Here is a 25,142-nt window from a genome sequence, read left to right as displayed (position 1 = left end):
CACGATGTGCATCTCCAACTTTTGTTACACGTGAAGATAGCAATCTATATCGATCTCCATGTCTATCCCAGTTCGCCGTGCAGTATTATCTGCTATCTCAAAGGACAGCGCGATAGCCTGCTCCTGTCGACATGTCCCACGCTCGAGGAATTGGCGCATACAAGAACAAGTGCGATGTTTGAGCACCACCCCAAATCTACAATCAGGCCACTCGTACGTCGTCCTCGCAATCCAACGGCACGCCTCTGACACAACATAGCAAGTGGGCGACTATCAAACATGACAAAGCCAAAAACGATGCTGGCAAATCCAAGCAGCGGTCTCTCATGACCCGCGACATCACCAACGCCGTCAAGCTCGCTGGCCCAAATCCCGACCTAAACCCCCGCCTTGCCCTTGCAATTTCCACCGCAAAGAAGTCCGCCGTGCCAAAAGCCTCTATCGAAGCCGCAATAGCCCGTGGGCAAGGTCTCTCCGCATCAGGTGCCGCTCTCGAGAACGTCCTACTCGAAGCGATCTTACCGCCCTCCATCGCCACGATAGTCGAATGTCAAACAGACAACAAGCTGCGCACCCTAGCCGACCTGCGCCTCCTTGTAAAAGAGGCAGGTGGCAGTGTATCAACGGTAGCCTTCATGTTTGAGAAAAAAGGTCGGATAATATTACGAAAGAAAGATGGTGTTGGGGTCGACGAAGTACTAGAGCCGGCTTTAGACGCTGGTGTATTGGATGTCGACGAGGATGCCGAAGGGAGAGTCGTGCTATACACAGAACCTGCATCGACAAACAAGACGGCGGAGAAAATGGCCAAGGAGCTAGATCTTGAGATCGAGGAGAGTGAGATCATCTACGATCCTAATGAGGATACAAAGGTACCGTTGGAGGATGAGGGAGCGGCCAAAGAATTGAACAGCTTCCTGGATGACCTGCAGGAAGTGCAGGGTGTACAAGGAGTGTATATGAACTGGACAAAAGGTAGCATAGGAGATGACGTCTGGGAGGAATTGAGAGGCAAGGTCAACGCGTGATCTCTGACTCCGGCCCTCCAGGCTGTTGTACATTTTTGTAATATACAGTGTTGTACAATACCGCTGATATCGGTGCGGACAAGATGTATCCCCGTGCTCAGCGCCTTTTGTGCAAGTGACTTCATGACGTTTTAGGCTGTAACTTCATGCCTGTCTCATAGTCGCTTCTCGTCTTGTTTATTTGTCATTCGGTGCCTTTCGTCGGCCCAGTCCCCATGTCTACTCCTCCCTTCCAGTACCCAGCTCCCTCAGCCTCTCCTGCTCCTCCCTTCTCCTCTTGTTCTCCAGATTCCTCTGCTTCAACCTCTCCAACTCCTTTGCAATCTCATCCCTATCGTACGGTATCTTGTGCGTCTGGCCTGGCTTGGGCCAGAAATCGGGGACCGTGAATTTGCCGTCGAGATTTGTGCCGAAGTAGTACATGATGCTGATTGGGAAGAGAATGTACATTCCGAACTGGTAGGTCTGGTTAGTTACGCGCACGAGAGGGGTCCAGGTTCGGTTTTGATCGGAATATGATGAGTCGAATGGGACTCTTATGTGGTGGGCGCTTTCCATTATGTTGCGCAGAGTTTTCTGGGGGTTGTACGTACCTTGAATACTTCTAGATTAGGGCCACCCATCTTTGCGGTTTGTGGTTGGGGTAGTTTGCGACTTGCGGCGCGGCTCGAAACTTTGGCGCACAAGTGGAGTGATGATGGAGTCGAAGATGCACAGATCTGGTCGGTGATGGTTCGGCGATTAGCTTATATAGATCTAATCTCCAGCCTCAGCCAGCGCGTCAGTTTCCCCACGTCGAAGCTGGGGAAGCCGCGTCCTTCACATGCGTTCTCCGCTCCAAGCGTGTAATTTTTGCGCGATATTTCCTACTCTCCACAGCAATAGACTCAAAGCTTCCAAACGTATCATAATAATGCGCACATTCTCCTCATCTACCTACCTCACTCTGTCGCGTTCGGTTGCGCTCACAATGCTCATTCCGTCTCCGCATTCTAGCCTCGGTTCAATGACATCTCACCTAAGAATCTCCCTAAGAATCTCCCCAAGACTCCTACAGACGTGCACAATATCTTGAGCTCTATTCCGTCTCATCCATTCCAGACCTCAACACCACAACCACTTGTACAGCAAACACTCACCCAACATGTCTGACCAACCCATCCTAACGACCTACCACGGCAAAACCGCCATAATAACTCTCAATGTACCCAAGAAACTAAACGCTCTGGGTGCCGATGAATACTACCAGCTCGCACGCGCCATGAACGAAGTCGCAGCCAGAGATGACATCTACATCACCATCCTAACAGGCAAGGGACGTTTCTTCAGCGCCGGCGCAGACGTAACCTTTGGCTCCAAAACCGACGACAGTGCCATCGACGAAAGACACCAGTACCTAAAGTCCTTTGTGTCCAACAACCTACACATAACACATGCATTCTACACGCATCCCAAGATCCTCATCACAGCCCTAAACGGCCCAGCTGTCGGTCTCAGCGCTGCGTTGATCGCGTTCTCGGATTTCATCTACGCTGCACCACACACCTTCCTCCTCACGCCCTTCTCCTCCCTCGGTCTCGTAGCAGAAGGAAATGCAAGCATAGGCTTCGTCCGACGCCTCGGCATTTCAAAAGCGAACGAGGCGCTCATCATGTCAAAACGTATTACATGCGATGAGCTAGTAGCTACGGGATTCGTGAACAAAGTCATTGAAGCTGGAGTTGATGTCAAGAGCGAACAATACAGTGAGAAGTTTCTGGGCGAGGTCAGGAAGGAGGTTGAGGAGAGACTGGGCGATCATCTCAACAGCGAGAGTTTGGTGTTGATCAAGGAGTTGATTCAGAAACCAATGAGGGAGGCGTTGGATCGCCAGGGTGTGGAAGAGGTTATGGGTGGGTTGCAGAGGTTTTTGAAGGGCGTGCCACAGAAGGAGTTTGCGAGACTCGCGAGTGGAGAGAAGAAGCATAAGCTGTAGGGGTTTGTTCACGCGGGTTCGCTGAGAGATGGAATATATGCAGGCTCATCTGCCTCATGTTCATTTGCACCCAAATGTCTTGTTATTTGCTGGTGCTCAACCCAATGACACGCCCTCGGTAGCCAAAAGCTCACCACCAAGGGCATCCTGCTGAGTTGGGCTCGCAATATCTACAACCGGTCTACTCGCTGTGGACGTGTGGTCCGCCAAATCCTCCAACGGACTGGGTCGATGAGGCGGTGGATTCCTCCTCTTCTCCTCCTGCAGCTGGTGTTGCACATAACTTGTATAGCGTAGCGCAACGAAGAGCATAAACGCACTGACACCGACTGTAATGGCCGCGCGGCGAGTAAGCACCCATCGGAGACCCTCGACCTCGGAGCGCGCATCAGAGTTGAGGGCAACTGTGATCTTGTAGTTGAGTTCTTGGATCTAGCAGAATGTCAGTACACGTGTGTTGCGCAAGCCAGGGCAAGAAATGCCATACCTTTGTTTCCATGTGTCTCTGTTCCTGTCGAACGGCCATTTTCCTGTCGTCAAAAAGCCCCTTAAGCTCGTCTCTCAGCCCACCTGTCTCCTGTCCCAGCCTCTGCCCCAGGATATCGACCTCGTGTTGCAATTGTCCCCTCTCCGTGCGCATCCTCTCCATCTCTCCTTTCCTCGCATTTCCAATTTCGGTCTTCAATTCACTGCATGCCGCGCGGAAAAGATACGTGTCATTCTCCACGTTACTCTTGCTAACAAGACCTTCGCGCGCCAAAGCCATGTTATCCAATAGCGTTTGTCGCACAGCTTTCATGATGGTAATGGATTGTTCGGGGGTGTATGAAGATTGCGAGAGTTTGCGGACGAGACCATAGGTGTCAAAATGGTGGACATATGGTGGCGTCTTCAAGTGCGGTGCCTTGTGAGACTCTTCTTCCGCGGCGGTGGGTATGTGGAGGACGCTATCGAGGGGTTTTGGATCGCCCGTCTTTGGAGGATCAGGCGCTGGAGTCTTGAGCGGCTCAATCTCCTCAGTCGCGCTGGTCTTGCTGGGCGTGGATGGACTGGTAGTTGCTGTTGGCGCATCTTCCTCTACTTCTTCTTGCTCGTGAACGGGGTCTTGTGGGGGTTTCTCCGTGGTCGCTAGGTCTTTTTGCTGAGGTTCCTTCGGCGGCTCTTGTTCTAATGCTGGAGCTGTATGTTCATATGCCTTTCCGTATCGCTGCGGGATCGACTGCTCCGGCCGGCGTGATGAAGTCGTGAGATGACGACGTGCTCGTCGCGTGCGTGACGCATTCTCCTTTGCTATCGAAGCGCGCACGCGTGGCGATTTCGCCGGCTGGAACAGCATAGGCCATAGGAATGGCAATCTTGGGGCAGCCATGTGGTCGTGTTGTCGGAATGACGAAGTTCAAGCTTCAAGAAATGGATTCCTCAGATGCGAGATTTCGGGTAGCATCGGTAGGCCTTGGCGGGGGATCTGCCATCCTGAAGTGGACATTCATGCCGAAGTCGGAAACCTCCATAGCTCACCATCGGAAAAGTGGCTCGTCAGTCGCGTGTCAATGCACCATGTTTGATTCCGAGTAGTTACATGACTTCGTCTTAAACATGCAAGGCCTTCTGACATTGTTCATCTCATCGTAGTGTGGATTGTAATGCTTCTAGATTGATACCGAATCGGCTATGACGTAACTTTGTATGTGCTTTAGCGCCCAATAGTTGCTTCACCTTTGCCGATCAAATTAAACCATAATAGCATCTACCATATCCTCCGCAACAGCACTTAGCCGTCTACTGACACTCGGCGTTTTATCAGGTGTCCGGGCGCCATCAGAACCCTGCTCTCCATCTGCACGATGGCGGCTGAGAGGTGGTGGAAGTAGGAAATGTCGTAGCGAGCGAACGCGTACAGGCGTTCCATCGGGCTGGCATGGCGACGATGTGCGGAATGAGGGCACTCGAATTGGGGTTCCGGCTCCAAAAGGCGACGGCGGTATGAACGAGTATCGAAAAGCAGGGTGTTGAGACCTACTCGGTTCTGGTTCGAAGACCTTCTGATGTGGATGAAGTCGAGCATCTGAGGTGGTAAAAGTCGCGCTTGTAGACACTCGTTCCGAATCATCGCTCTTCTCTCTTTGCCTATGACTTGCTTAGCATACAACACAGTCAAGGACTATCATCTACTGACTTGCATCTTTCACAAAGCTGTGTTGTGGACTTCATATGGAAGGGCCATAAAGCTAACGTGGCCAAGACACCGATGCATGTCAGTGCGACCATAAGTGCAGGATAAAGCCCGTAAAACCAGAACTCAAGCCAAGAATGCGCTGTGAAGGACTTCATGGTGGAATGTCTGTGATATGGCCTGTGATACAGAGCACACAAGCTAAATCGGGACTATAAAATCTGTTGGTACGTTTGGAGAGGACCAAGCTGACATAGTAGGCCCGGGGACGTGGACAGTCTCTTTATGGTCTCCATAACAAGCGATCAGGCGCCCGTCCTGTCCCGTATGGCTCCTGCCGTACTGCGCGACGAGAAATGACTACATCATAGGATCTGTATGCAGGCTTGGGGCGCTGTCTTGTGGTTGCTGGTCGATGAACCATTCCTCCGCCATTGCTACCTGTGATGATAGGCCAGATAGCACTCCAAAACAAATCAAGAAATGTGATAGGATAAGGGCCAGATAAGACGGATGAATCTGGCGGTCGCGGTCAGCGAGGTCGATAATGAGGCCCGAAGGATTTGAAACACGACTAGATGTACACCTTGCTGTGCCGCACTTCATACGCTCAACTAGACCGATCTTAGACACTTCTGGTCTCCTCTGGTGCTTGATTTCGAGTGACAGCCCGCAGATCCTCCAGTTCTTCGTTCTTAGACTTGGTGTTCTGGATTTGTCGAAGAGTGGTTCGTAATATTGCAGAAGAACAACCATTTCTGAGACCGGCTCTTACTTTCTGAAACTTGCGCGCATTATTTGGGAAGAGGTTGAATCGGGCGTAAAAGGTCTGCGTACGTGCAAAAAGCCATGATTCTGTTGCAATGGCGTTCTATGATGAGTCCAAGTTGAAGCATGTGGATCTATTCCGAACGAGCACCTACCAGATCATTCACGGACTGTCACCAAGCGAGAGTGAAAGAGAATCGATTTGAAGAGACATGGTTCGATAGAAAAGGGGCAATTCATCTTCGTGGTTCTTGATCTTGATTCCAACCGCCTGCCAAAGTTGCGTGTAGCATCCGGTATAATCATGTCGTCGAACAGCTCAACAGTGCGTTTCGGTAACTGTATGCGAGCCAGACGTCTGACTGCAATTAGTGAGGAAGCTTGATCAGCGCAATGCTGAGTAAACATGAGCTGGCGTTGTTGGATGAGTACGCAGCCACAAACGCCGATGAAAGGCGCGGGGCCCCAAACGACGACGAAAGTACGGTGCACCACACAGTGAGCTACCAATCTGAGTCCAATCCATGAGACACATCACCTAACATATTATCCTGAGTGATAGCTTTTTCGTATGCAACCTCCCAAACACTAGACGTGCTGACGTGGATTGAGACTGGCAAATCGTACTCGAGGTGCAGTGGTAGTACAATGAAGAAGCGGGGCCTCGGTTTCCGGGTATCGCGACAGTGCAGGCAGCGTGTCTTCTCGTGTAAAGAAGTGTTCGGAATGGCAGTGCGGCGTGGTGATGAATGAGGATGGCACTTGACGGAGAGCGAACGACTGTATGGATTGCAGTGGGGTGGGTGGGTCGCTTCATTCAGGGTTAGTGCCAACAACAGCGGCGGTCTCACCCGCCCGTCCACCCGTCTTGTCCCCATTTTCCTGCATGCTCATCCCTTCTCACACCAACAGCTATGCAACCCCAACGGGCGGTCATGCCATTACGCCCAACTCTTCATGTCCGGTCTGAGGCGATTGTTGGTCACCAGGTCTAGACGCCTACCTATGCTGCACGACTGCAGAATCGGAAGATCTCTCACTACTTCAAAAGGTTTAGATTGGTAATTATAAAATTACTATTAAAATTTCATACCTCTTATATCGGGTAAGAGAACCGACACAACTGACCAGAGGCTGGTGCGAGTCGATAGGCCAGGGTCGCAATCCATGTCAAAGACCTGACGCCGCCACGCCCTTTTTACGGTCGTCGGAGTACTCAAAAGCACATTTTTGAACACCGTACGAGAACTATTTCTTAGGTGTGCAAAACACGCTGTGAATCTTCCTGTCGAAGGTTGGGCTCAGGTCTCCCTTGCTCACGTACGCATCCTTGCTGCCACAGTCGAGCTTGACACCGTTGGCAGGGCAGCCGTAGCCGCTACTGGATGTTAGTTTGGAACAAACTAATTCCAGGAGAGAGACTTACATGTACCACTGGCACTGGTAACCCAGCAGCGACTTGATACTGCGCACTTTGCCATCGAAGTTGCCGAAGATGTTGTTTACGTCGGTACAATACGAGTTACCGGGGATGAAAGTAGATTCGCCCTTGAAGTTTTGATCTTTGAAGATGATACCACCAGCGCCGCTTTGTCTAGTTTGCAATTCGACCTGCGACACGTTAGAAAAGTTCTTGAAGGGAGAATTGATAGGAAGAGGAATTCACATACGACTGGTGCAGCGCTGGCAAGGGTGCTCAGAAGAGCGAGGACCGGGAGGAAGAATTGCATGTTGCAGGTGCTTCTTGGCTGATAATGCGCTTTATTAGAGAAGGGGTTGAGACTTAGGAAGGTAGTTAAGAGCGTGGTAATACTTCGGGGGTAACACGGATGTTAATATATTGAGAATGTGAGCATTGAGCGGGCGTAAGACGTAGTTCGATTTGAAGCGCGCTTGTACGGCCGTAATGAAATGAGAAGTCCAAGGGGTATCCGGCGGCGCAAATTGTTAACAATCGTTCAATCGAGGCAACCATACATATCACGCTAGGCAAACACTAGGTATCACGAGTGATTTAAGCGGCGACCGTGCCTCAGGCTTCCCTATTGAGCAAACATTGCATGGAAGTTGAAGTGGTCTATGCCTTCTTTATGAAAGCTAACGGGATTCTGGTAGTGAGTTCTGCAGCTAAGTGATTATATTGAGGCACAGCACTTCATAATACTCGGTTGAATGTCCGGATTAGGAAGTCGTGAGATCCTTCACCCAACTAACACTATATGCGGCGCGGATGAGCCCAACACAGGCAGAACTGCGCGATAACGTGTGTGAAGATTGGCCGGTCTAAGCTGCTGGAGTTTTGATGCTGCTACAAATGTAAGGCTTGGCTTAGGGAATTACTCTTTCTCCATCCACCATTGGATCTAAATGTGAGCTATACTTGGAGGAAGACACTGTAAGCAAGGCCGGCGTGTAGTCGCGTGGTATGGACTGCATTTGAATTGCTTACCAACGGCTTTGAGACGCCAAACAACTAATCATGATGAGGCCATGCATCGGGGGGTATATAATGTTATGTTATTTTGCTTAAGCCATCCAGTCTTCCACGTTGATACAGATTTCTATGTGTGAAAGAACCTTACTCGATATAGACGGTTTCCTCAATACCTCTACAGATCTCATACGACAATATATCATTATCGTCTTTCATCCTCACCTTCCTTGTTCTCTTTTCTAGGATCCAGCAGCGATACTCATAGCCTGTGATGCCGATCCTCTTATAATGATGTCCTACTGCTTGGAGGATCATGAAAGCGGGACCAAGTGAATACGATTCTATATCCCTGTCTTCTCTAGTGCTGCCAGAGACCAGTATTGCTTTGACAGTGTTCTTCAAGTCTGATTCTATGAGTTCAGTGTCAAGCCACAGCTTGAAAACAACTTCGAATTCACTGCCATCCCCATCAGTGGCCTGGAAAATGACAACTGGTCGACTGTCTGGTGCTCCATACATTGTGTTCGTGCTCAAGAGAGCTGTGTAGAGCATAGCTTGAAGACGTAGAGTAGGGCCAAAATTCATGGGCAAAGGATCACATCGACTTTCAGTCTGCTCCTCTGGGGACAACCAGCGTCCATCGTTTGTGCGTATGTGCGCAACGTAGCCTTCATTGTGATCTCCCCAACCGCATGAAGGGATCATTTTTGGACTGGCTGTCGCTACCCATGACCAAGATGGAAAGGCTTCTCTTCTTGTGCCCGGAATTCGGCTACGCCACTCCAGACAGAGCGGAAGACATCGTTCAGGATCTAGGCGTGGGGTTACCATGCCCCAGAAATGATGGTGGCCCACGAATTTGTTCAACACACCAATGCAGGCGTTGAGGATGTCGCTATCGTAGGACAGCTTTCTGCCCGAGTAGTTATCGAGAAAAAAATAGACTGGCGCGTGACTGTTGTATGGAGGTAGAGCCCTGATATGGAAACAAGCGTTCGCCATCACCCAACATTGACCGTCGTCCTCCATGGCAGGACGCTGCACAGACTCTTGCCATGCTCCTTGGTTGCATACGTATAAAACTTCTTTGTCTGTGAAGACGAGGCTTCGCGTCGCAAGATAGCCCTCCTGGTGAGTCCAGCCTCTTTGCGCCCATGCACTCATGTCTAGCTCACGATCCGGTTCGTTCATCTCGATCAGCTCAACATTGTTTTCTAGTCGAACTCTCCCCTGTGCTTCTCGAGCTTTGACACCAACACCGGGCAGTCCGTAGCTGGACGAGCTGCCGGCTGCAGCGATGATGACTAGCTCTGCCTCGGCGTAAATACGGCCCATGAGTTGTATCTGAGCTTGTTTGTATCCCTCAGATGACTCGTTGATACACTGTACTTGTGGTTAGTTGGCTCTACATGCTTTGAGCAAGGTAAGGTCACATACGTATTGATCGACCCACAGGTATCTATATCCCAGTCGTATCGTGACGGTGATGGCATCGCGTATCGTTGCCGGGAACTCGTCTTGGTCTTTTCCGGAGCTTTTGGTACCACCCCAAACGTAAGACAAGGCTACGTAATGGAAAGTGGCATCCTCAGGTGCATAGACGACTGTTTCGGTTGTGCAGTCGATGACTCTGAGGCCAGGAATAATAGAATCGTAGGTTTGAGTACACTTTGTATGATGGAACTTGCAGTACCTGAGCCAATGTCGAAGTATCTCGTAGTCGATAACTTCAGAGTCAAGTTTGCGAAGCAGGTAAAACTGAGTACTAGTACAGACGTTTTGTAGGATGTATTTCCGATGCAAATCGCCAGAACGTAGTTCTAGACATAGGGCATACCGATTCCAGCTATGCTCATCGTGATGCTCGAGATATAGCACGTCATTGTAGGCATCGTATACGCTGAGGGTTCCATTTCCGAACATTTGATCGGAGCTCATTAGTCGACACAGCGGACATGGCGACGCAGAGAGTTCCTGAATTGTTTCGGGGACGCTGAATAAGTCCAAAAGATTCCATTCGTCGTTATAATTAGAGAGAAGATTTGTCCAGTTTATACCAGCACAACGTTGGCACAAGTTACCCTGGGGATAAATTCTCCTATAGTCGGCGTATGTGCGTCGAAGTTTTGCCCGCATGACCTCAGTTTCAACTATTTCGTTAGAAGCCTTCGAGTTTCCACCAGGAGATCCGGATTCCGCATGGGAATATGTACGATCGGGAGGTTGTTCCATGATGCCCATGTCCGCTCCTCGAGATCGCGAGATCTTCCTTCCAGCTGTATCCCGCAATAGGCCCAGATTAGATGAGACAGTAGAAGTGTATGATCAGAAAGTTTGTAGAAGAATCTCAAAGACTGCGCACTGCTTGGTCTGTCAATCAGGCTGCCAGGATGCTGACAAAGGTGGTGCAGGGCAGCATGTACGCTAACGCGACGAGGCGCATACGTACTGCGCGGCTGTAAACCAATTGCATTCTCTCGGGCATCGCGGCTCGAATCCATAGATCCAGATGACACGGGGGTCTTTTCGACTGCAGCTGTGAAGATGACTCGATCAGCTAGTTTCTGCTATCATTCATCTTGATCGTTCAAGAGTATGTGACGTGACTTTCGTATGTAATATACACCCAAGAACGCCAAAATCCCAGAGGTATCTCAGAAAGCAAATCATAACCAAACGCCCATGCCTGAAGGCGAACAGTAACTTCTTCCTTCCCTCATTTCCCCTGATTTGCATGCTGGCGTCTATGCCTACATCCAGTCTAGGGATAAATCCTGCTCTCGGTTTACATTGTTCGCCAGAAGTAGTTTGTGTAGAAGTGCCGCGAGAACTTGGGATCGATGTTTACGACATGTACGTCGCCCTTGGTGGCATTGCGAATGACAGCCTTGTTGTACTCGCCGGTCGTAGGGTCGGCCTCGACGTCGATGCCGAGGGTGCGGTAGAGCTTGAGCTTCAATCTAAAATTCTTGTCAATATTTGAGCCTCCTTACACATGGAAGATTCAACTTACACTGTCGCATCCTCACCCGCTCTAGGTTCAACGCCGCCTTCTACGCCCTCCTCTTCCAATTCGCCAGCTACACCCCCTAATCTTGCCAGATCGCTCTGCAGCCTCTCGCCCTCAATCTCCAGGTCACTCGCCTGCTTCGCGATCTTGAACTTTTCGGTATCTAACCTCAAGATTTCTGCAGCATGGTTTGTTGGGTTGTGTTGGCTGAGCGTGTGGTTATGGTTCGCGGAGAGTGTTTGGTGTGTTCTGTTCAGCGCGCTAAGGGAGGATTGGATGGAACGAAGGTGTTGGGTGCGAAATTCGCTGAGTGTGCTGAGGGATTCGTTTATGCGATGAAGCGACGTTTTGTCATTGGCGATTTTGAAGTGCGACGTGCATTGTGCGATGAGCTGGATAGTGTCAGGAGAGTTTGGTTTATAGGAGCGTGGAAAAGGTGCATACGGCAGCGGGATCTTCGTCGAGAAGCATATTGGATTTTGTGTCGCAGAATGTGTGTAAATGTAGTGTGATTGTTTGTAGTGTTATCGGATGTTTGCGCGAATTCGTCTGGTCTAGTACATGGAGACGTTTATCGCGACTGCCCCATGGTGTTGATGTTCTTGTTTGTATGGCCCGTGCTGGGTCGCGTGCATGGCAACCGCGATCAAGTGGCGGAAGGCGCAGGCGTAGCGTGGCGTAAGCGCCGGTAGCCACGAGGCGTACGTCACGGTAAAAGATCGCCTGCTCGGCCTGCAGCAGGAGCTTTCACGAGACAGCCGGTAGTTTGACGCTTACCACTTGCACTAAAAGCCATCCCCACGATACCAGCACGCAGTCATCGCCTCCTTAGCAGACACAGCTCCTTAATTTTCTTGCGCAACATAAACCGCCGCTATGCCGCCGTCATTACCATGTGAGTGGGACAACGACTTTTGGGCCGACGAACGCTTATACCCTCTAGATGCCGCCGATGTTGAGTCGCCGCTGAAGCCAGAGGAACTACAGGTTCTGCGCGCGCAGTACGAGAAAGAGGGCGAATATGTTGGGCTCCAGACAAAGTTCAACTACGCATGGGTACGGCTTCCCCGCGTCTGGTGATATCTTCACATGCGCACGGCACCTCCCGCAACAAACAAGCTCATAGCATTCTAGGGTCTGATCAAATCCTCCTCACGTCCCGACCAACAGGAGGGAGTGCGCCTCCTCTCTGAGATCTTCCGCAACTCGCGCGAGCGCCGGCGCGAATGCCTCTACTACCTCGCCCTAGGCAACTACAAGCTCGGCAACTATGCTGAAGCTCGACGGTACAACGAGCTGCTGCTAGAGTTGGAGCCCGCAAACCTCCAGGCCGGAAGTTTGAAGGGACTTATTGACGAGAAGGTCGCAAAGGAGGGGCTAGTGGGCGCCGCCATTGTGGGAGGAATCGTGGTCGCTGCGGGGGTTGTGGGAAGCCTTTTGCTGAGGGGCGGCCCCCGAAGGAACTGAACGGGCATCGTCCTCGCAAGTCTATGACACGCGCAATGTCGTTTGGACCATTGGTCAGGCCAGGTCCGCAATCGTGTTGATGAGTACATGCATAGGCGTTTGGCGGTTTTCTATACCTTTGCCTGGGATGCTATAATTTATGGCAATTATTGATATCTGTATATACAAAGCTCTCCTACCATGCAAGCGATCGCGCCAGACTCGCACCGCATGCTGTATACTCTGTGTTGGGTGATCTTTGGCTGATAGAAGGCTTCAGAACTAGATGGAACATGGAAGAAGCGGGAAGAGACAACAAGTCGAACAAACGTAGAGTCAGAGCAAGACAATCAACTGCTACCACGTTCAATAAGACACACAGAGGACTTTGCCTCCGTCTCTCTACCACTTCCATTCCCATAAATTATTGACCCCAAAAGGCAAGGTGCTGAATTAGCTCCCTCCATCTTAAGATACCGCGGGACGAATTGCTGGACCCCACTACCCCTGCTCATCGAATAACGTCATTCCGGCCTGACAACTTTCGCGCCAAACGTCGATTACTTTACCGCAGGCCTTGCTTTAGAGCTTCTGCTACGCCAAACTACCCCCCTTCAGGTGTCTCCGCATTCCGCTACTTGACCCAGTACCTGTCTGCTGTTGCAGCCCGCCACCACGTCACTGCTTGGACTGGTAATAGCGCATGATAAGTGATTGAGTTGGTCCTCTTCCGCGCCTACTTCCGACACAAGGCCGTGAGTTTGTACCCGTTACTCGAACGTCACTTCCGGCTGACTTATCCCTCTCAGCCTCATTCCATCTTATCCTACTACCCTACGTCCCATCATATCCCTCTCAGGCCCGCGACTATGGACCAGTCCAGCAATCAGAATGCGCCGTCACAGAACCAACGACCCGGGCATCGCGACATGATGTTTTGCCACGAGTGCGCCGACGAATGGTATCGGGACGAACACGGTCTTTCGTGTCCAGAATGCGGCTCAGATTTCACGGAGATTGTGAGTTCAGCTGCGGAAATCAGCTTCTAGCTCGCTCGACACGAGATGAAGCGAATATGCACCGATTTCCGCTAACACTGATCAGATTGAAGATAACAATGACCCAAGGGCCGGCACCGGAATGTTTGGTCACGACGGCGACGAATCCGACTCTCTGCCTGACCTCGAGAACGCTCCACCCCACATGAATCCGCATCACAACCCATGGCAGACCGACGACCCAGAGGAGGGGGATATTAGCAATGTTAGATGGACAGAGACGGGACCGGGAAGGTACAACTTGCAGGCTACCGTCACGCGCTCTGTATCACCACAGGGCGGCATGCCGGTCCCAGGGTCTATAGGCGGATTTATGGCCATGCTGAACGGGCTCACCGGAGCGGGATTACGCCCACCACAGGGTCAAGCACAGGGTCAGGGCGAGGGTCTGTTCTCTGGCGCCGCACCAGGGTTCAACCCGAACCAGTCTGCTTTCCAGGAAGCTCAAAACCAGGGTCCAGGTGGTGGACCTCAAATCCGCGGAGGGACCTTTACATATCACGGTGGTGCTCGTCTGTTCCCTGGAGGAGGAAACAACCCCGGACGGGCTGAGCCTGTGGACGAGATCACCAAGTAAGTAAGAGCGGACCACCCTGGTCTGTAGCCGCTGACAGTATACAGTGTCCTGACTGGTCTCCTGGCTACCTTTGGTGCACCACCTCCTCGCGTCCAAGCTCACAACCATCCCTTGGGCGGCGCCGAGGGTACTTTCCGTGGCGAACACACTCATGGTGCTGGCGAACAGTTCGCGGGACACCCTATCCTACAACTATTCTCCTCAATGGGCATGATGGGCCCTGCTAGTAACATGGGAGATTTTGTCTACTCTCAAGAGGGCCTAGACCGCATTGTTTCTCAACTGATGGAACAAACTTCAACCAGCAACGCGCCTGGACCTGCAACGCAGGCCGATATCGATGCCCTTCCTCGTACTAATGTGACCGAAGAGATGCTAGGCGAAGAACACAAGGCTGAATGCAGTATATGCATGGATGAGGTCAACATCGGCGAACAGGTCACGCTACTGCCATGCAAGCATTGGTTCCACCACCCATGTGTATCCGCGTGGCTGCTCGAGCACGACACCTGTCCTCATTGTCGAAAGGGTATCACCAAGGGTGGCGAGGGCCAGACGAACAACCCTGCGTCTGCAGACTCACAGACGGATCGTACGTCCCAGATGCCCGGCTCCTTCACTCCTTCCGGCTCGGGAACGTTCAATGATCCCTACGTCGTTCCTGCAGGATCTCCACCCCCACCGTCCAACGATCAGGGCAGCTCGTCTGATAACGCAAATGCAGGCCCGGGTAATGGTGGTATCAGTGATCGAATACGCAGGGGTCTGTTTGGATCTCCGCAATAGGGATGATACCCTTATGTCGGTTATATCAAGCTAATCTCCATATACATGGCTAGGGCGTGACCGATTCAGGAGAAGTAGAGAGGTATTACGAGAGGCGAGACGTGTTAGTCGTGAACTTGCTTCTCGATCAGAATCGGCCGAGACTCAATCACCAGAGATTTTCCTCAGCGGCAGAGCCAGTACCGAAGGGGCACGTCGTGTATCCTCCTTTCTTAGCCCACGGCCTCTACGAACAGGAACGGACACTCGCCGGTCTGCCTCTGGTCTTGAGAGCCCAAGCGAGTCTTCTCCACAGACCACGTCTGCAGAGGGCACTGCCCATGCAGGCGGGCCTTCCACGCGAAGACACTCGCGGCGATCTGGTCGTTCGGTAATCAGGCGACAACGGTCCGCTTGAATTGCGTTGGCGTCGGTACATTGGTTTAGCGGTGGGTGTCGTTGTCTTTCCTTCCCCGCGTGTTTGCTCAGTGGGTGCTGTACAAAGTCTTCCTTATCATTCCTTAGACATCAGAATCTCAGCATAGTCACGGCGTTAGAGGCCCGGAGTATACATCCACGGATGGGAGTTTCCATAGTTAAAGAGCACCAATATCATTATATCACGAGTTGCTTGCACAGCCTAAAGGATCCGGGAACATTCTAGCATCGTTCCTGTCCAAGATCAGCCATGCCTCCAATGCCATCGCCACTTGACAATCACATGCCAGCCCGAACAACCCCTCACTGGCGGTGTCACCTCGACAACGCAGCCGAAAGACTTTTTCTGCCGTGATTTCTCTACTCACGCGCCACGATACGACGTTGATGCGAAGAGGCGGTGGAGCAAAGAACGCGAGTGCTGACCTGGCTAGCGCGGCGCCTTGTCAACGGGTGGGGTGCGGTTATGCAGGGCCAGTCCGTGAGTGACTAGGTTCTGGGGTGCAGTGGTTTTGCGGTGAAGAGACTGCGCGAGACAAGGCGATGCGATTGTGTTGGGGCTAAGAGGAGAGGTTGGGGAAAGCAACGATCACAGCCACTTTCGGGATTTCAAGGCGGCTTCGGCGAGGTGACGGAGGTTGACGATGGAAAGTTGACGGTCCGAGAGAAGGGTTGGCGAGTCGAATTGACTGGGCAAGAATTAATTCAGCGGATCCGATCGAACAACGCATCAACGCTTCGACCGCCCATTAGGAAAAGCCCTGCATGACGTTTGCGCGCGCGAGCGCGCGTCAAGAGTGTCCTTGTCTCAGAGTTGGGCAAGGTGTCGTGCCTCAGTGGTTGCCTCGAGTTTGACGAGACGAAACAAGTCTTGCAAAAGAAAGACCGTGTACCTGCAAGCCATTGGGGTTCGCATAACATCATGCCGAGTCACAGTCACACGTCGACGCGCCATGACCGTGACCGTGCGCGAGCCCTACGACGTCGGCTACGATCAGCGAAGATGTGCTGGCTGCCAGCTTATCGATTGCTCGCCCAACTTCCTAGAATCGAAGTTTGCCGCGCGATGACAGCTTCAAATGCCGTTCCCCGGAGCTCATGGCATGTTTTTTGACGCGACCTACGTGGTGGTACTGACGTGCATGGCTGTGATTGGTACAGGGTCTCGCCAGCTGATGAGGTGGAGACGACGTGTGTTGAGGACGTTGGCGAGTACAAAGGTCGCGATACCTCATCAAAGTCATGACTGCCTGTCAAAAGCAACGGCATCCTCATCATCAGCATCCCCCAGGGCTGGGTAGTCAGCACGCTGGGAGGCGTCGAGGAAGCCCTGGCAGACCCTAGTCGAGGCGGTAAGAAGCAAGGTGGAGCCGCTTGGGAGCTCGGACAAGGGCCCTGGTGCCCTCGGCCTCGACATCCATCTGCGTTGTGCTTGCATTAATGCCTGTCCAGCCTCGCCCATGCTAATGTGCTACGTGAGTAGTAGAGTACATGACTGGCTCGTGCCTCCCCTCGAGAATGTATATACCTCGTAGCGGACGTCTAGCGCCCGACAATCCACCAGGCTTGCATGCAGGATCCAACGTGTTGTTGTGCTTGTACATAAGTAAAGCTCCATTTCGTTACCGTGCGGTGAGGAGACTTGGACGGCCCGCCCAAATTCAGAAAGGGCAACAAAATTTTCTTCCCCATTGATTGGACTGGCTCGCGCGGGAAACAGTGGCGCTTTCAACAGAGGGAACTGATAGCAGTAGAGCGTGAATCATGCCGAGCTGGGGCAGGAAAGAAAGCTATGAGTGAGTGCTACCCGTCATCCTCCCCTCTGCCTCCCCTCCATCCACCCCTCATCACTGCTCCATCTGTCTGAGGACATTACGATACACGAACTCTTTTCTTGTTGTTGCTTTTGGTAAGAAGCTCTCTCTCTGCCACGATACCACGTTGTGGTGCGGCATGTCCTAAATATTTTTTTTCTTCCTCGTATATGCCTAGATGCGAAACATCAAATGCTTTGTTGCCATTGTTTACTACCTATAAAGACGACAACTAACGTCTTATCCCAGAGCCTCTTCGAGAGAGCAGAAGCAGATCCTCGCTGATATCCAGTCGGGATCTCAGAAGTTTAGCAGACGCCTGCTACCACCACGAACGATAAGCAATAATAAGAGAGGCGGAGTCGTAGAACCCTTTGCACCCGTACCGACGACTGGCGAGCAAAGCCAGCCAGAAGAACGTCGAGGTCGAAAATCGACGAGTTCCCTGCGACCAGGACTCCCCAAGCGGACCAGCAGCATGAAGAGGGCGTACAACTATTTCTTCGGCGGACCCGCACCGGTGCCCGCAACAGCTTCACCAGCTACACCAGCGGTAACAACGGACGCCACACCTCCGAGCGTGGTCGAGTCGAGTAAGACGGACAATGGCGTGGACACCCCACCAGAGACACCGCGCGAGGCGCCTACACGGTTAAGTGAAGATGAAGCAGGTACGTGATGCTCACCGTGAACTCACCCCCCACCTGCCCGATAACAATATCGACAGCCCCTCCTCACTATCCGCTCTCCCTTCATTCGCGGGCGTCTCCGCTGCACCACCTACCCGCTCACAACATACTGACCCATCCTTCCTCAGCAGCAGACTCGCCCTCACCTCCTTCGCCAACAGCCTCAGACAGCTTCGAGACGCAAATCGAGAAGCTGAAGAAGAAGCTCAAGCACGCCGAGAACGAGCTTGACGAAGCACAACGCATCGCTGCTACACAAGACGAGCACGTGCGCAGTCTCGAGGGCGACCACGAGGAGCGCAAGAAGGAGTTCGAGGCCCGTGAGGCGTCGCTGCAGCAGGACAAGAAGGACCTCGAGGAGCACATGGTCAGCGTCGTTGTCCAGCAGGTACGCGAGGCCAAGGCCAAGGAGAGGAATACTGTGCGCGACGAGTGCGAGGCCGAGTTCAATGAGAAGATGGCGGACGTCAACAAGGAGGCTGAGGAGCTCCGCGCAAAGGTTGCCGACCTCGAGAAGCAGGTCGCCTCCTACAAGGACGAGGTTGAGAAGCTCAAGGGCATGCTCGACAGCCACCAGTCTGCCGGCGCCGAGTCGGTTGACAGGTCGGAAGTCGAGGCCAAGGAGGCTGATCTCGCCAGCGCCAAGTCGCAATTGGAGGAGCTCACTGCTGAGAAGAGCAAGACTGAGAAGGACCTCGCCGAGGCTCTTGCCACGATTGACGAGCTCAAGGCTCAGACTGTCGCCAAGGATGAGCTCGACACCCTCGCAGCTGACCGTGACGCGCACAAGACCAAGGTCGAGGAGCTCGCCGCTGAGGTTGCCGTTCTCAAGACCCAGCTTTCCGACCTGGAGGAGCTCAAGGCGAAGCACACCGAGCTCGAGGCTTCTCACAGCAAGCTCTCCGACGAGCTCGCTGCCCGCGGCACCCAGGATGCTGATGCTGACAAGGCATCGAAAGAGGAGGCTGAGGGTCTTCGCAACACCATTGCGGAGCTCCAGGCTTCTCTCAAGGAAGCAAAGGATACTCTTGACCAGAAGGCTTCTGAGCTCGACGCCAAGACCAAGGAACACGCTGAGGCCACTGAACAAGTCACATCGCTCACCGAATCGTCCAAGGGCGAGGTCGATGGCCTGAAGACCGAGATCAGCGAACTCCAGGAGAAGCTTAAGACCGCCGATCTGTCCAAGGGTGACTCCGATGAGCTTGCTCAAAAGGTTTCCTCTCTTGAGCAGTCATTGAAGGAGGCACAAGACAGCCTCTCAGCAAAGACATCCGAGCTCGAGGCTGCTTCATCCTCCCTCGCTTCCGAGAAGGACGCCGCCGTCAAGGCTGCCGAAGAGGCCAAGGGCCAGGTTGACAGCCTCACCTCCAAGATCTCCGAACTCGAAGCATCCCTCAAGGAGTCGCAAGATAGCCTCTCCGCCAAGGACGCTGAGCTCGAGACCGCCAAGGGTGATGCATCCAAGGCCATTGGCTCCGCAAAGGACGAGGTCGCTGGTCTCCAAAGCACTGTCAGCAAGCTTGAGGCTGAGATCGAGTCCGCCAAGGGCTCATCCGATGAACAAACCACCGCTGCCAAGAAGGAGGCTGCCGAGCTCCGCGAGACCGTTGAGAAGCTTGAGGCTGAGTTGAAGGCTGCTAAGGACGAGTCCAGCAAGGCCTCAGAGGCTTCCACCTCCAGGGTTACCGAACTCGAGACCTCGCTCAAGGAGGCCCACGACAGCTTGGCCGCTAAGGAATCAGAGGTTGCTGCCGCGAAAGAGGAGGCTAGCAAGGCCGTCGAGTCTTCCAAGGGCGATGCTGAGGGTCTTCAAAAACAGATTGCTGACCTCGAGGCATCGCTCAAGGAGGCCAAGGAGAGCCTGTCAACCAAGGAATCTGAACTTGAGGCTGCCAAGGGCGAGACCACCAAGGCTACTGAGTCTTCCAGCTCGAAGATCTCGGAATTGGAGGCTAGCTTGAAGCAAGCACAGGACGACCTCACTGCCCACAAGGCCGAGCTCGAGACAGCGAAGAGCGAGGGTTCCAAGGCTGCTGAACTCGAGGCTTCTCTCAAGGAGGCCAAGGACAGCCTTGCATCCAAGGAGTCTGAGTTGGAAGCCGCCAAGGCGGACGCTAGCAAGTCTACTGAGTCTTCTACCTCCAAGATCTCGGAGCTGGAGGCTTCCCTCAAGTCGGCTCAAGAGAGCCTCGCCGCAAAGGAGTCTGAACTCGAGGCCAAGTCTGCTGACGTCGGCAAGGTCTCTGAGCTTGAGAAGGAACTCGCATCGGCCAAGTCTGAACTTGAGGCCGCTACCAAGGACTCAGAGTCGTCGAAGCAGAAGATTAGCGAGCTCGAGGCTTCCGCCAAGGGTGGTGCCGATGAGTCTGCTGCCAAGATTGCGGAGCTTGAGGCATCTCTCAAGGAGACCACGAGCAAGCTGGAGGCCAAGGAAGCTGAGCACGCCGAATCGCTCAAGGCTGCTCAATCATCAAGCGACGACAAGTTTGCTGCTCTGGAGAAGGAGCTTGCTGATGCTAAAGCTGAAGCTAGCAAGGCTGCTGAGCTCGAGGCATCCCTCAAGGACGTCGAGAGCAAGCTTGCTGCCAAGGAAGCTGAGCACGCCGACTCCATCAAGGCTGCCCAATCATCTGGAGATGAGAAGGTCGCTGCTTTGGAGAAGGAGCTTGAGGAGACCAAGAAGGCCAAGGACACTGTTGAGGAGGAACTCAAGGCATCCAAGCAGGCTGAAGCTGAGGCGAAGGAGGGTGCTTCCAAGGCGTCCTCAGTCGAATCCGAACTCGCTGACGTCAAGGCATCGGCTGAGAAGTCGACTGCCGAGAAGAGCGAGCTCGAGGAGAAGATCAAGGCTAACGATGCTAAGATCGCCGAGCTCGAGTCTACCGTTGAGGCCGCTAAGGCGAAGGAGTCCGAACTCACCGCACTTCAGACCAAGCTGGACGAGGCTACCGCCGCATCTGAGACTGCTACCAAGGACCTCGAGACCTCCAAGACCGAAGCTGCCGATGCTAAGAAGTCCCTCGAGTCTCTCCAGGCTACCATCAAGGAGCACGAGGAGAAGACCAGCGCCCTGACATCCGACGTCGAGACCGCAAACAAGGAGCGCGACGAGATCAAGACCGAGCTCGCCAGCGCCAAGGAGCAACTCGAGAAGGCCCAGGCTGAGCAAGAGGAACTTAAGAAGGTCAACGCTGAGGCCCTCGCAAAGGCTGGGTCAAAGGAGGCTGAGAAGCCTGCGGCTGAACCTGCTGCTGAACCCGCTGCTGAGCCTGTCGCTGAAGCCAAGGAAGTTCCTGAGGCTAAGGAGGCAGAGGACACCCCCGCCCCTGCTACTGATGGCGCTGCCGAGACCGAGGAGCCAGAGACACCTACTACACCCACCACGCCTGGTAACAACGCCGAGGAAGAGGAGGGTGAGGCGAACGGCGAGTCGACACCTAGTTCCGGAAAGAACAAGAAGAAGAACAAGAAGAAAGGCAAGAAATAAACGCTCTAACGCTTGTTTAACCACTTTTCCTACGAGCATCGCCACGTCGACTATGAGTTGATTTGGGCGGTTACTGTTGTGGATGACAGATGAAGAAAAGAAGGAGATTGAGTTGGGAAGTTGCATTATACCCTTGCTGCACTGGCACCACTTACTTGGTTGGTGGCTGTGGGAGGACTTTAGACTGTTTTGTCGTACTCTTCTGTTTTTCTGGTTGTTTCCTTGTTGGTTTGATCGATTCCTGGTTTCGATCTCTCCCTATCTCTCTCCTCCTCGTTAATGACCGTTCACGCTTAGCTTGATGAAGTTTGGGCACATGAGTATGAGATGGATGAATGGAACATGAGTCATGTAGATAATGAAAGAACTACCTTTGCGTTTACACACACTTGTTTGGCTTCACCTCAGCTTTGTGACCACAATCTGCATTTTATGATGTTGGTGGCGTCGTTTGTTACGCGGTATTGTTAAGTGGGCTTGTCGTTCATGGGTCAACGTTATGGCATAATCTGTTTCGAGATCTCTGGACGTTGGAAAGCTGTAGAACGAAGATCAGTGACATGAGGGCACGATCTACTAGTTGGATGTACGGTTAATTGGAGGCTGCTTCTGGGTATATGTATAAGAGCGGTTAGCTGTCTCGTTTTTCTTAGGTTCATTTCATTTACTGTCCACCAGGATGAAGGGAAAGATCAAACACACCCAGGAACAAGATATCTCCGAAAGTGCCTCACCATGCAACAACAAAACAAAGAATTCTTCCAAAAGTTACTGCCTATAGAATCTCTATAGAAGACTACTTTTATAAGTTTTTCATACTTTAATGCTGTTGTTGTACGTCTAGGGGCAAAAACGTTATCTTCACTTCGAAGTCTTGGATATTTCCCTTCATCCCAGTGTGTTTTAGATCTTGTTCTATACATCACTACTTCAAGTTACAATATTGAAGTCCCCGTCCTTCCTACTTTCACCATTGACAACTGCGACGACACCATTGAATGTCTCTCGTAGTGGACAACGCACTTTCCGGGTTTGTGAAGTAGCCGCCGATTGATTCTCTGGCATTCCTTCATCTCGCCTTTTGTGGTTGATATATGTTCCTCCTTGATCCATCTATCATCCTTCTCAGCAGGTCATGCTCAATTTTACACGAAGCGTTGTATGCTAAAACCTGGCAAGTAGCCCGAGGATAGTTGTCGTTGAAGTGCATCTAGGAGACGTGGTCTGGACCATACCAACACCCAGAAGACTACAAATATTACAAGGATGTGCCGTAGCCGTGAGAAGACATTTTGGCAGTAATGTGAAAACAGCCAAGTTTTGTTGGCTAGCATCAATGGTCGAAAGTCACCAATCTTGGGAGCACAAAGATGCCATAGAGACTAGTCTTTAACAACAAGGTTTGCGGGTTACCGAGATCTGTGACAAAGTCCGATTTAAAGGATACCAAGGCCGATGACGTATTGGTAGCGCTAGCCTAGGGACGAGCGCAGGCGAGTTTGCGGTGAGAGACCATTAGCCGGACGTTGACAGCTTACTTGTCGTAAGGCTATGACCTATCGTCGACTTGTGCGTGCGTGGCTGGCTCAGTTTGTGTGTCCAGGCGGTGAGCAATGACAATGCGTGAAGATGATGTACTTGCTGATCTGTTTCGAGCCGTTGGCTCTACCCTTTCTTGCTCGCTTCCAGTGCAGATCCGCGCTGTAATGACTAACACAAATAAGAGTTGTGAGTAGAGTTGGTAATGTTGTTCACCTTTGGTTCCATTTCGATGGTTGCCTACAAGATATGTGTTGATGGGATGTAGCTAAGAAGTCTAGCCTTACATTGGGAGTTAAGAAACGCTAACTGTCTCTGCAGCACTTCTTTATAAGTGCTTTTTCCATCGTCGACCCTGGCACACCGAGAATAATGCCGTGAATACCATGGTGTCCTAGTCGGATATCGAGATCTAGAGAGAACTACGTCTGTGTTTACTTAAGCTTTCCATTGATATCGATAGACAATTTGTAGTCTGCTTTTATAACAATCGTAAACAGTGCGCGTGGCGACTTCTCGAATTGGGCCCTTGGCATGTATGTTTCTGATCGGATGCAAAGGCACTTGAATCTCTCACTTGGGCAAGATCATCGCGGATTTGGTCTTCATGTCTCAGTAAGCGGGTCGTCAAAGACACAGAGGACCATTCCAACTCATTTTCTTTTGAATGAACATAGCTAATCTCCCTTTTGACGCACCATGACGATCACCCTCCCTCTCTTGACACTCGAGACATAGGTCGCCTCACTACTTCTCCACCAGTCTGGACAAGTAACGCGTCTAGCGCTCGTTGGTGCGTTTAGGGTCCCTTTTGCGCTCAACCGACATCGTGAAAAGCAACATCAACCGGACTGTACGTGCGTCCGACTAGCATTAGCCAGGAGACTGCTTAGCTGATCTCTCCGAGTTCACCCAAGTTTACTGTGGCGGTTCTCTTCGCTTCTTTCTTTGAAGAAAACCGTGTCTTGGCCTTCTGGGCTCGTTCTTGTGCGGTGATGTGGCGGCGCTTGGAGAAGAATGCTCTATTGAGTTGAAGGATTGACGGAAATGGACTTCTGGTGCTGTCGCCACGAGGGTCTCGGAGGATACTCCGGGGTACATGCGGGAATCTCCATGCAATGCAGTGCAATGGTCATTTAGCGCATAGCAGACATGGTAGATTTTACAATGCGATTAACGAGGTCGTTGAAGTGCATCGTGGTTCTAAATGCGCTGACATGCGTGATGTGATCGCCCTGCCCCACTTTGGCCGGACCGAGCGGGCGCTAAGTAGACACCGAGGACCCAACGATGTTTGCTCTTTCTCGTCTCCCTTTCTCAGCCTCGCCTTCTCGATTTCGTTGCTGCGATCAGTTCACATATGCTATTGTGTCGTCAAGCTAACAGTTCCTTTGCCTTCACGGATGTATGCTTGGTCACGGATCAATTGCTTGAACTTCATGCCGTCTTCCTTGAAGTTTGAAGAGCCTCTTCGCCTTCTTGCGCGCATAGCTTCCAGTCTGGTTATGATGTCTTCTCGAAGCCTTGTTCTAAGGAACATAGCACCAGTTTCTAACGATACCCGCAAGCTAGTACTTCAGGAAGTGTAGATCCTTGCCATCCTATCCGGCATGGCATTCTCCAGAAAGAATGAGAGCAGATTATCTTGGGCATCGTAGGATCTGCTGGTTCTCGTTTCATCTGACGAAGGCTCTGAATCAACGGTTCACGCCGATTGTGCGCATTGTTCAACACCAAAGTTGATACCAACCGTATGGTGCATTGCATCTAGATATGTGATGCGCACTGTTCAACACGATGCGACCTTCCGATCTGACTGAGGCAAAGGCAAGGTGCTGGCCATGAGATGAATTTCATTCCAGAAATCTGGAAATCCACCGAAGACTGGCCGTTGGAGCTAGTTCATGCAGTTTGTTACCTGGTAGATTTAATTAGCAC

At 52.1% G+C, this 25,142-nt stretch overlaps 11 protein-coding genes across 11 annotated transcripts; 4 read left to right on the top strand and 7 right to left on the bottom strand.

Moving 5' to 3' along the window:
• Positions 1 to 58: 58 nt before the first annotated feature.
• On the top strand, positions 59 to 1,028 carry CC77DRAFT_1033495 (YebC-like protein; the record flags this gene model as incomplete). Its single annotated transcript, XM_018526805.1, has 2 exons — positions 59 to 213; positions 260 to 1,028. 2 exons carry the CDS (start codon positions 59 to 61, stop codon positions 1,026 to 1,028), a joined length of 924 nt encoding a protein of 307 aa, XP_018383040.1.
• Positions 1,029 to 1,247: 219 nt separating this feature from the next.
• Positions 1,248 to 1,651, bottom strand: CC77DRAFT_1064234 (hypothetical protein; the record flags this gene model as incomplete). The annotated part of the gene is made up of 2 exons (XM_018528702.1): positions 1,248 to 1,484; positions 1,622 to 1,651. 2 exons carry the CDS (start codon positions 1,649 to 1,651, stop codon positions 1,248 to 1,250), a joined length of 267 nt encoding a protein of 88 aa, XP_018383039.1.
• Positions 1,652 to 2,056: 405 nt separating this feature from the next.
• CC77DRAFT_265112 (peroxisomal d3,d2-enoyl-CoA isomeras-like protein) lies at positions 2,057 to 3,197 on the top strand. The gene has a single exon (XM_018530919.1). The coding sequence runs from the start codon at positions 2,173 to 2,175 to the stop codon at positions 3,001 to 3,003; it is 831 nt and encodes a 276-aa protein (XP_018383038.1). The 5' UTR covers positions 2,057 to 2,172; the 3' UTR covers positions 3,004 to 3,197.
• Positions 3,100 to 4,372, bottom strand: CC77DRAFT_941817 (hypothetical protein; the record flags this gene model as incomplete). The annotated part of the gene is made up of 2 exons (XM_018534819.1): positions 3,100 to 3,435; positions 3,491 to 4,372. 2 exons carry the CDS (start codon positions 4,370 to 4,372, stop codon positions 3,100 to 3,102), a joined length of 1,218 nt encoding a protein of 405 aa, XP_018383037.1.
• Positions 4,373 to 4,552: 180 nt separating this feature from the next.
• On the bottom strand, positions 4,553 to 5,493 carry CC77DRAFT_265175 (hypothetical protein). Its single transcript, XM_018530921.1, has 2 exons — positions 5,180 to 5,493; positions 4,553 to 5,130 (listed from the first exon to the last, which is right to left on the bottom strand). The coding sequence occupies exons 1-2, from the start codon at positions 5,332 to 5,334 to the stop codon at positions 4,734 to 4,736; spliced, it is 552 nt and encodes a 183-aa protein (XP_018383036.1). The 5' UTR covers positions 5,335 to 5,493; the 3' UTR covers positions 4,553 to 4,733.
• Positions 5,436 to 6,223, bottom strand: CC77DRAFT_265120 (hypothetical protein). Its single transcript, XM_018530920.1, has 2 exons — positions 6,100 to 6,223; positions 5,436 to 6,031 (listed from the first exon to the last, which is right to left on the bottom strand). The coding sequence occupies exon 2, from the start codon at positions 5,930 to 5,932 to the stop codon at positions 5,537 to 5,539; it is 396 nt and encodes a 131-aa protein (XP_018383035.1). The 5' UTR covers positions 5,933 to 6,031; positions 6,100 to 6,223; the 3' UTR covers positions 5,436 to 5,536.
• Positions 6,224 to 7,012: 789 nt separating this feature from the next.
• CC77DRAFT_1023121 (hypothetical protein) lies at positions 7,013 to 7,745 on the bottom strand. The gene is made up of 3 exons (XM_018525614.1): positions 7,615 to 7,745; positions 7,371 to 7,555; positions 7,013 to 7,322 (listed from the first exon to the last, which is right to left on the bottom strand). Exons 1-3 carry the CDS (start codon positions 7,672 to 7,674, stop codon positions 7,193 to 7,195), a joined length of 375 nt encoding a protein of 124 aa, XP_018383034.1. The 5' UTR covers positions 7,675 to 7,745; the 3' UTR covers positions 7,013 to 7,192.
• A 777-nt stretch (positions 7,746 to 8,522) lies between these two features.
• Positions 8,523 to 10,619, bottom strand: CC77DRAFT_1064230 (HET-domain-containing protein; the record flags this gene model as incomplete). The annotated part of the gene is made up of 2 exons (XM_018528701.1): positions 8,523 to 9,761; positions 9,816 to 10,619. The coding sequence occupies 2 exons, from the start codon at positions 10,617 to 10,619 to the stop codon at positions 8,523 to 8,525; spliced, it is 2,043 nt and encodes a 680-aa protein (XP_018383033.1).
• Positions 10,620 to 11,163: 544 nt separating this feature from the next.
• CC77DRAFT_942324 (Spc24-domain-containing protein) lies at positions 11,164 to 11,859 on the bottom strand (the record flags this gene model as incomplete). Its single annotated transcript, XM_018534853.1, has 3 exons — positions 11,164 to 11,338; positions 11,392 to 11,780; positions 11,833 to 11,859. The coding sequence occupies 3 exons, from the start codon at positions 11,857 to 11,859 to the stop codon at positions 11,164 to 11,166; spliced, it is 591 nt and encodes a 196-aa protein (XP_018383032.1).
• Positions 11,860 to 12,264: 405 nt separating this feature from the next.
• CC77DRAFT_1075170 (hypothetical protein) lies at positions 12,265 to 15,744 on the top strand (the record flags this gene model as incomplete). Its single annotated transcript, XM_018529223.1, has 5 exons — positions 12,265 to 12,444; positions 12,523 to 12,768; positions 13,644 to 13,853; positions 13,939 to 14,465; positions 14,514 to 15,744. 5 exons carry the CDS (start codon positions 12,265 to 12,267, stop codon positions 15,253 to 15,255), a joined length of 1,905 nt encoding a protein of 634 aa, XP_018383031.1. The 3' UTR covers positions 15,256 to 15,744.
• Positions 15,745 to 17,436: 1,692 nt separating this feature from the next.
• CC77DRAFT_941824 (hypothetical protein) lies at positions 17,437 to 21,665 on the top strand (the record flags this gene model as incomplete). The annotated part of the gene is made up of 3 exons (XM_018534820.1): positions 17,437 to 17,468; positions 17,736 to 18,157; positions 18,304 to 21,665. 3 exons carry the CDS (start codon positions 17,437 to 17,439, stop codon positions 21,663 to 21,665), a joined length of 3,816 nt encoding a protein of 1,271 aa, XP_018383030.1.
• Between the last annotated feature and the right edge of the window lie 3,477 nt (positions 21,666 to 25,142).

This window comes from Alternaria alternata, assembly GCF_001642055.1.
Source record: "Alternaria alternata strain SRC1lrK2f unplaced genomic scaffold CC77scaffold_18, whole genome shotgun sequence".
NCBI lineage: Eukaryota > Fungi > Ascomycota > Dothideomycetes > Pleosporales > Pleosporaceae > Alternaria > Alternaria alternata.
Note: the sequence above shows the minus strand (reverse complement) of the source record. Positions and strands in the feature narration are given on the sequence as shown.

Excerpts from the sequence above, each read along its gene's own strand:
- CC77DRAFT_265112 (XM_018530919.1), top strand. The coding sequence starts at position 2,173 with ATGTCTGACCAACCCATCCTAACGACCTACCACGGCAAAACCGCCATA.
- CC77DRAFT_265175 (XM_018530921.1), bottom strand. The coding sequence starts at position 5,334 with ATGAAGTCCTTCACAGCGCATTCTTGGCTTGAGTTCTGGTTTTACGGG. Across the intron at positions 5,131-5,179 it reads CAGCTTTGTGAAAGATGCAA|GCAAAGAGAGAAGAGCGATG; the intron begins GTCAGTAGATGA and ends AGCAAGTCATAG.
- CC77DRAFT_265120 (XM_018530920.1), bottom strand. The coding sequence starts at position 5,932 with ATGGTTGTTCTTCTGCAATATTACGAACCACTCTTCGACAAATCCAGA.
- CC77DRAFT_1023121 (XM_018525614.1), bottom strand. The coding sequence starts at position 7,674 with ATGCAATTCTTCCTCCCGGTCCTCGCTCTTCTGAGCACCCTTGCCAGC. Across the intron at positions 7,556-7,614 it reads TTGCCAGCGCTGCACCAGTC|GTCGAATTGCAAACTAGACA; the intron begins GTATGTGAATTC and ends AACGTGTCGCAG. Across the intron at positions 7,323-7,370 it reads TACCAGTGCCAGTGGTACAT|CGGCTACGGCTGCCCTGCCA; the intron begins GTAAGTCTCTCT and ends AACATCCAGTAG.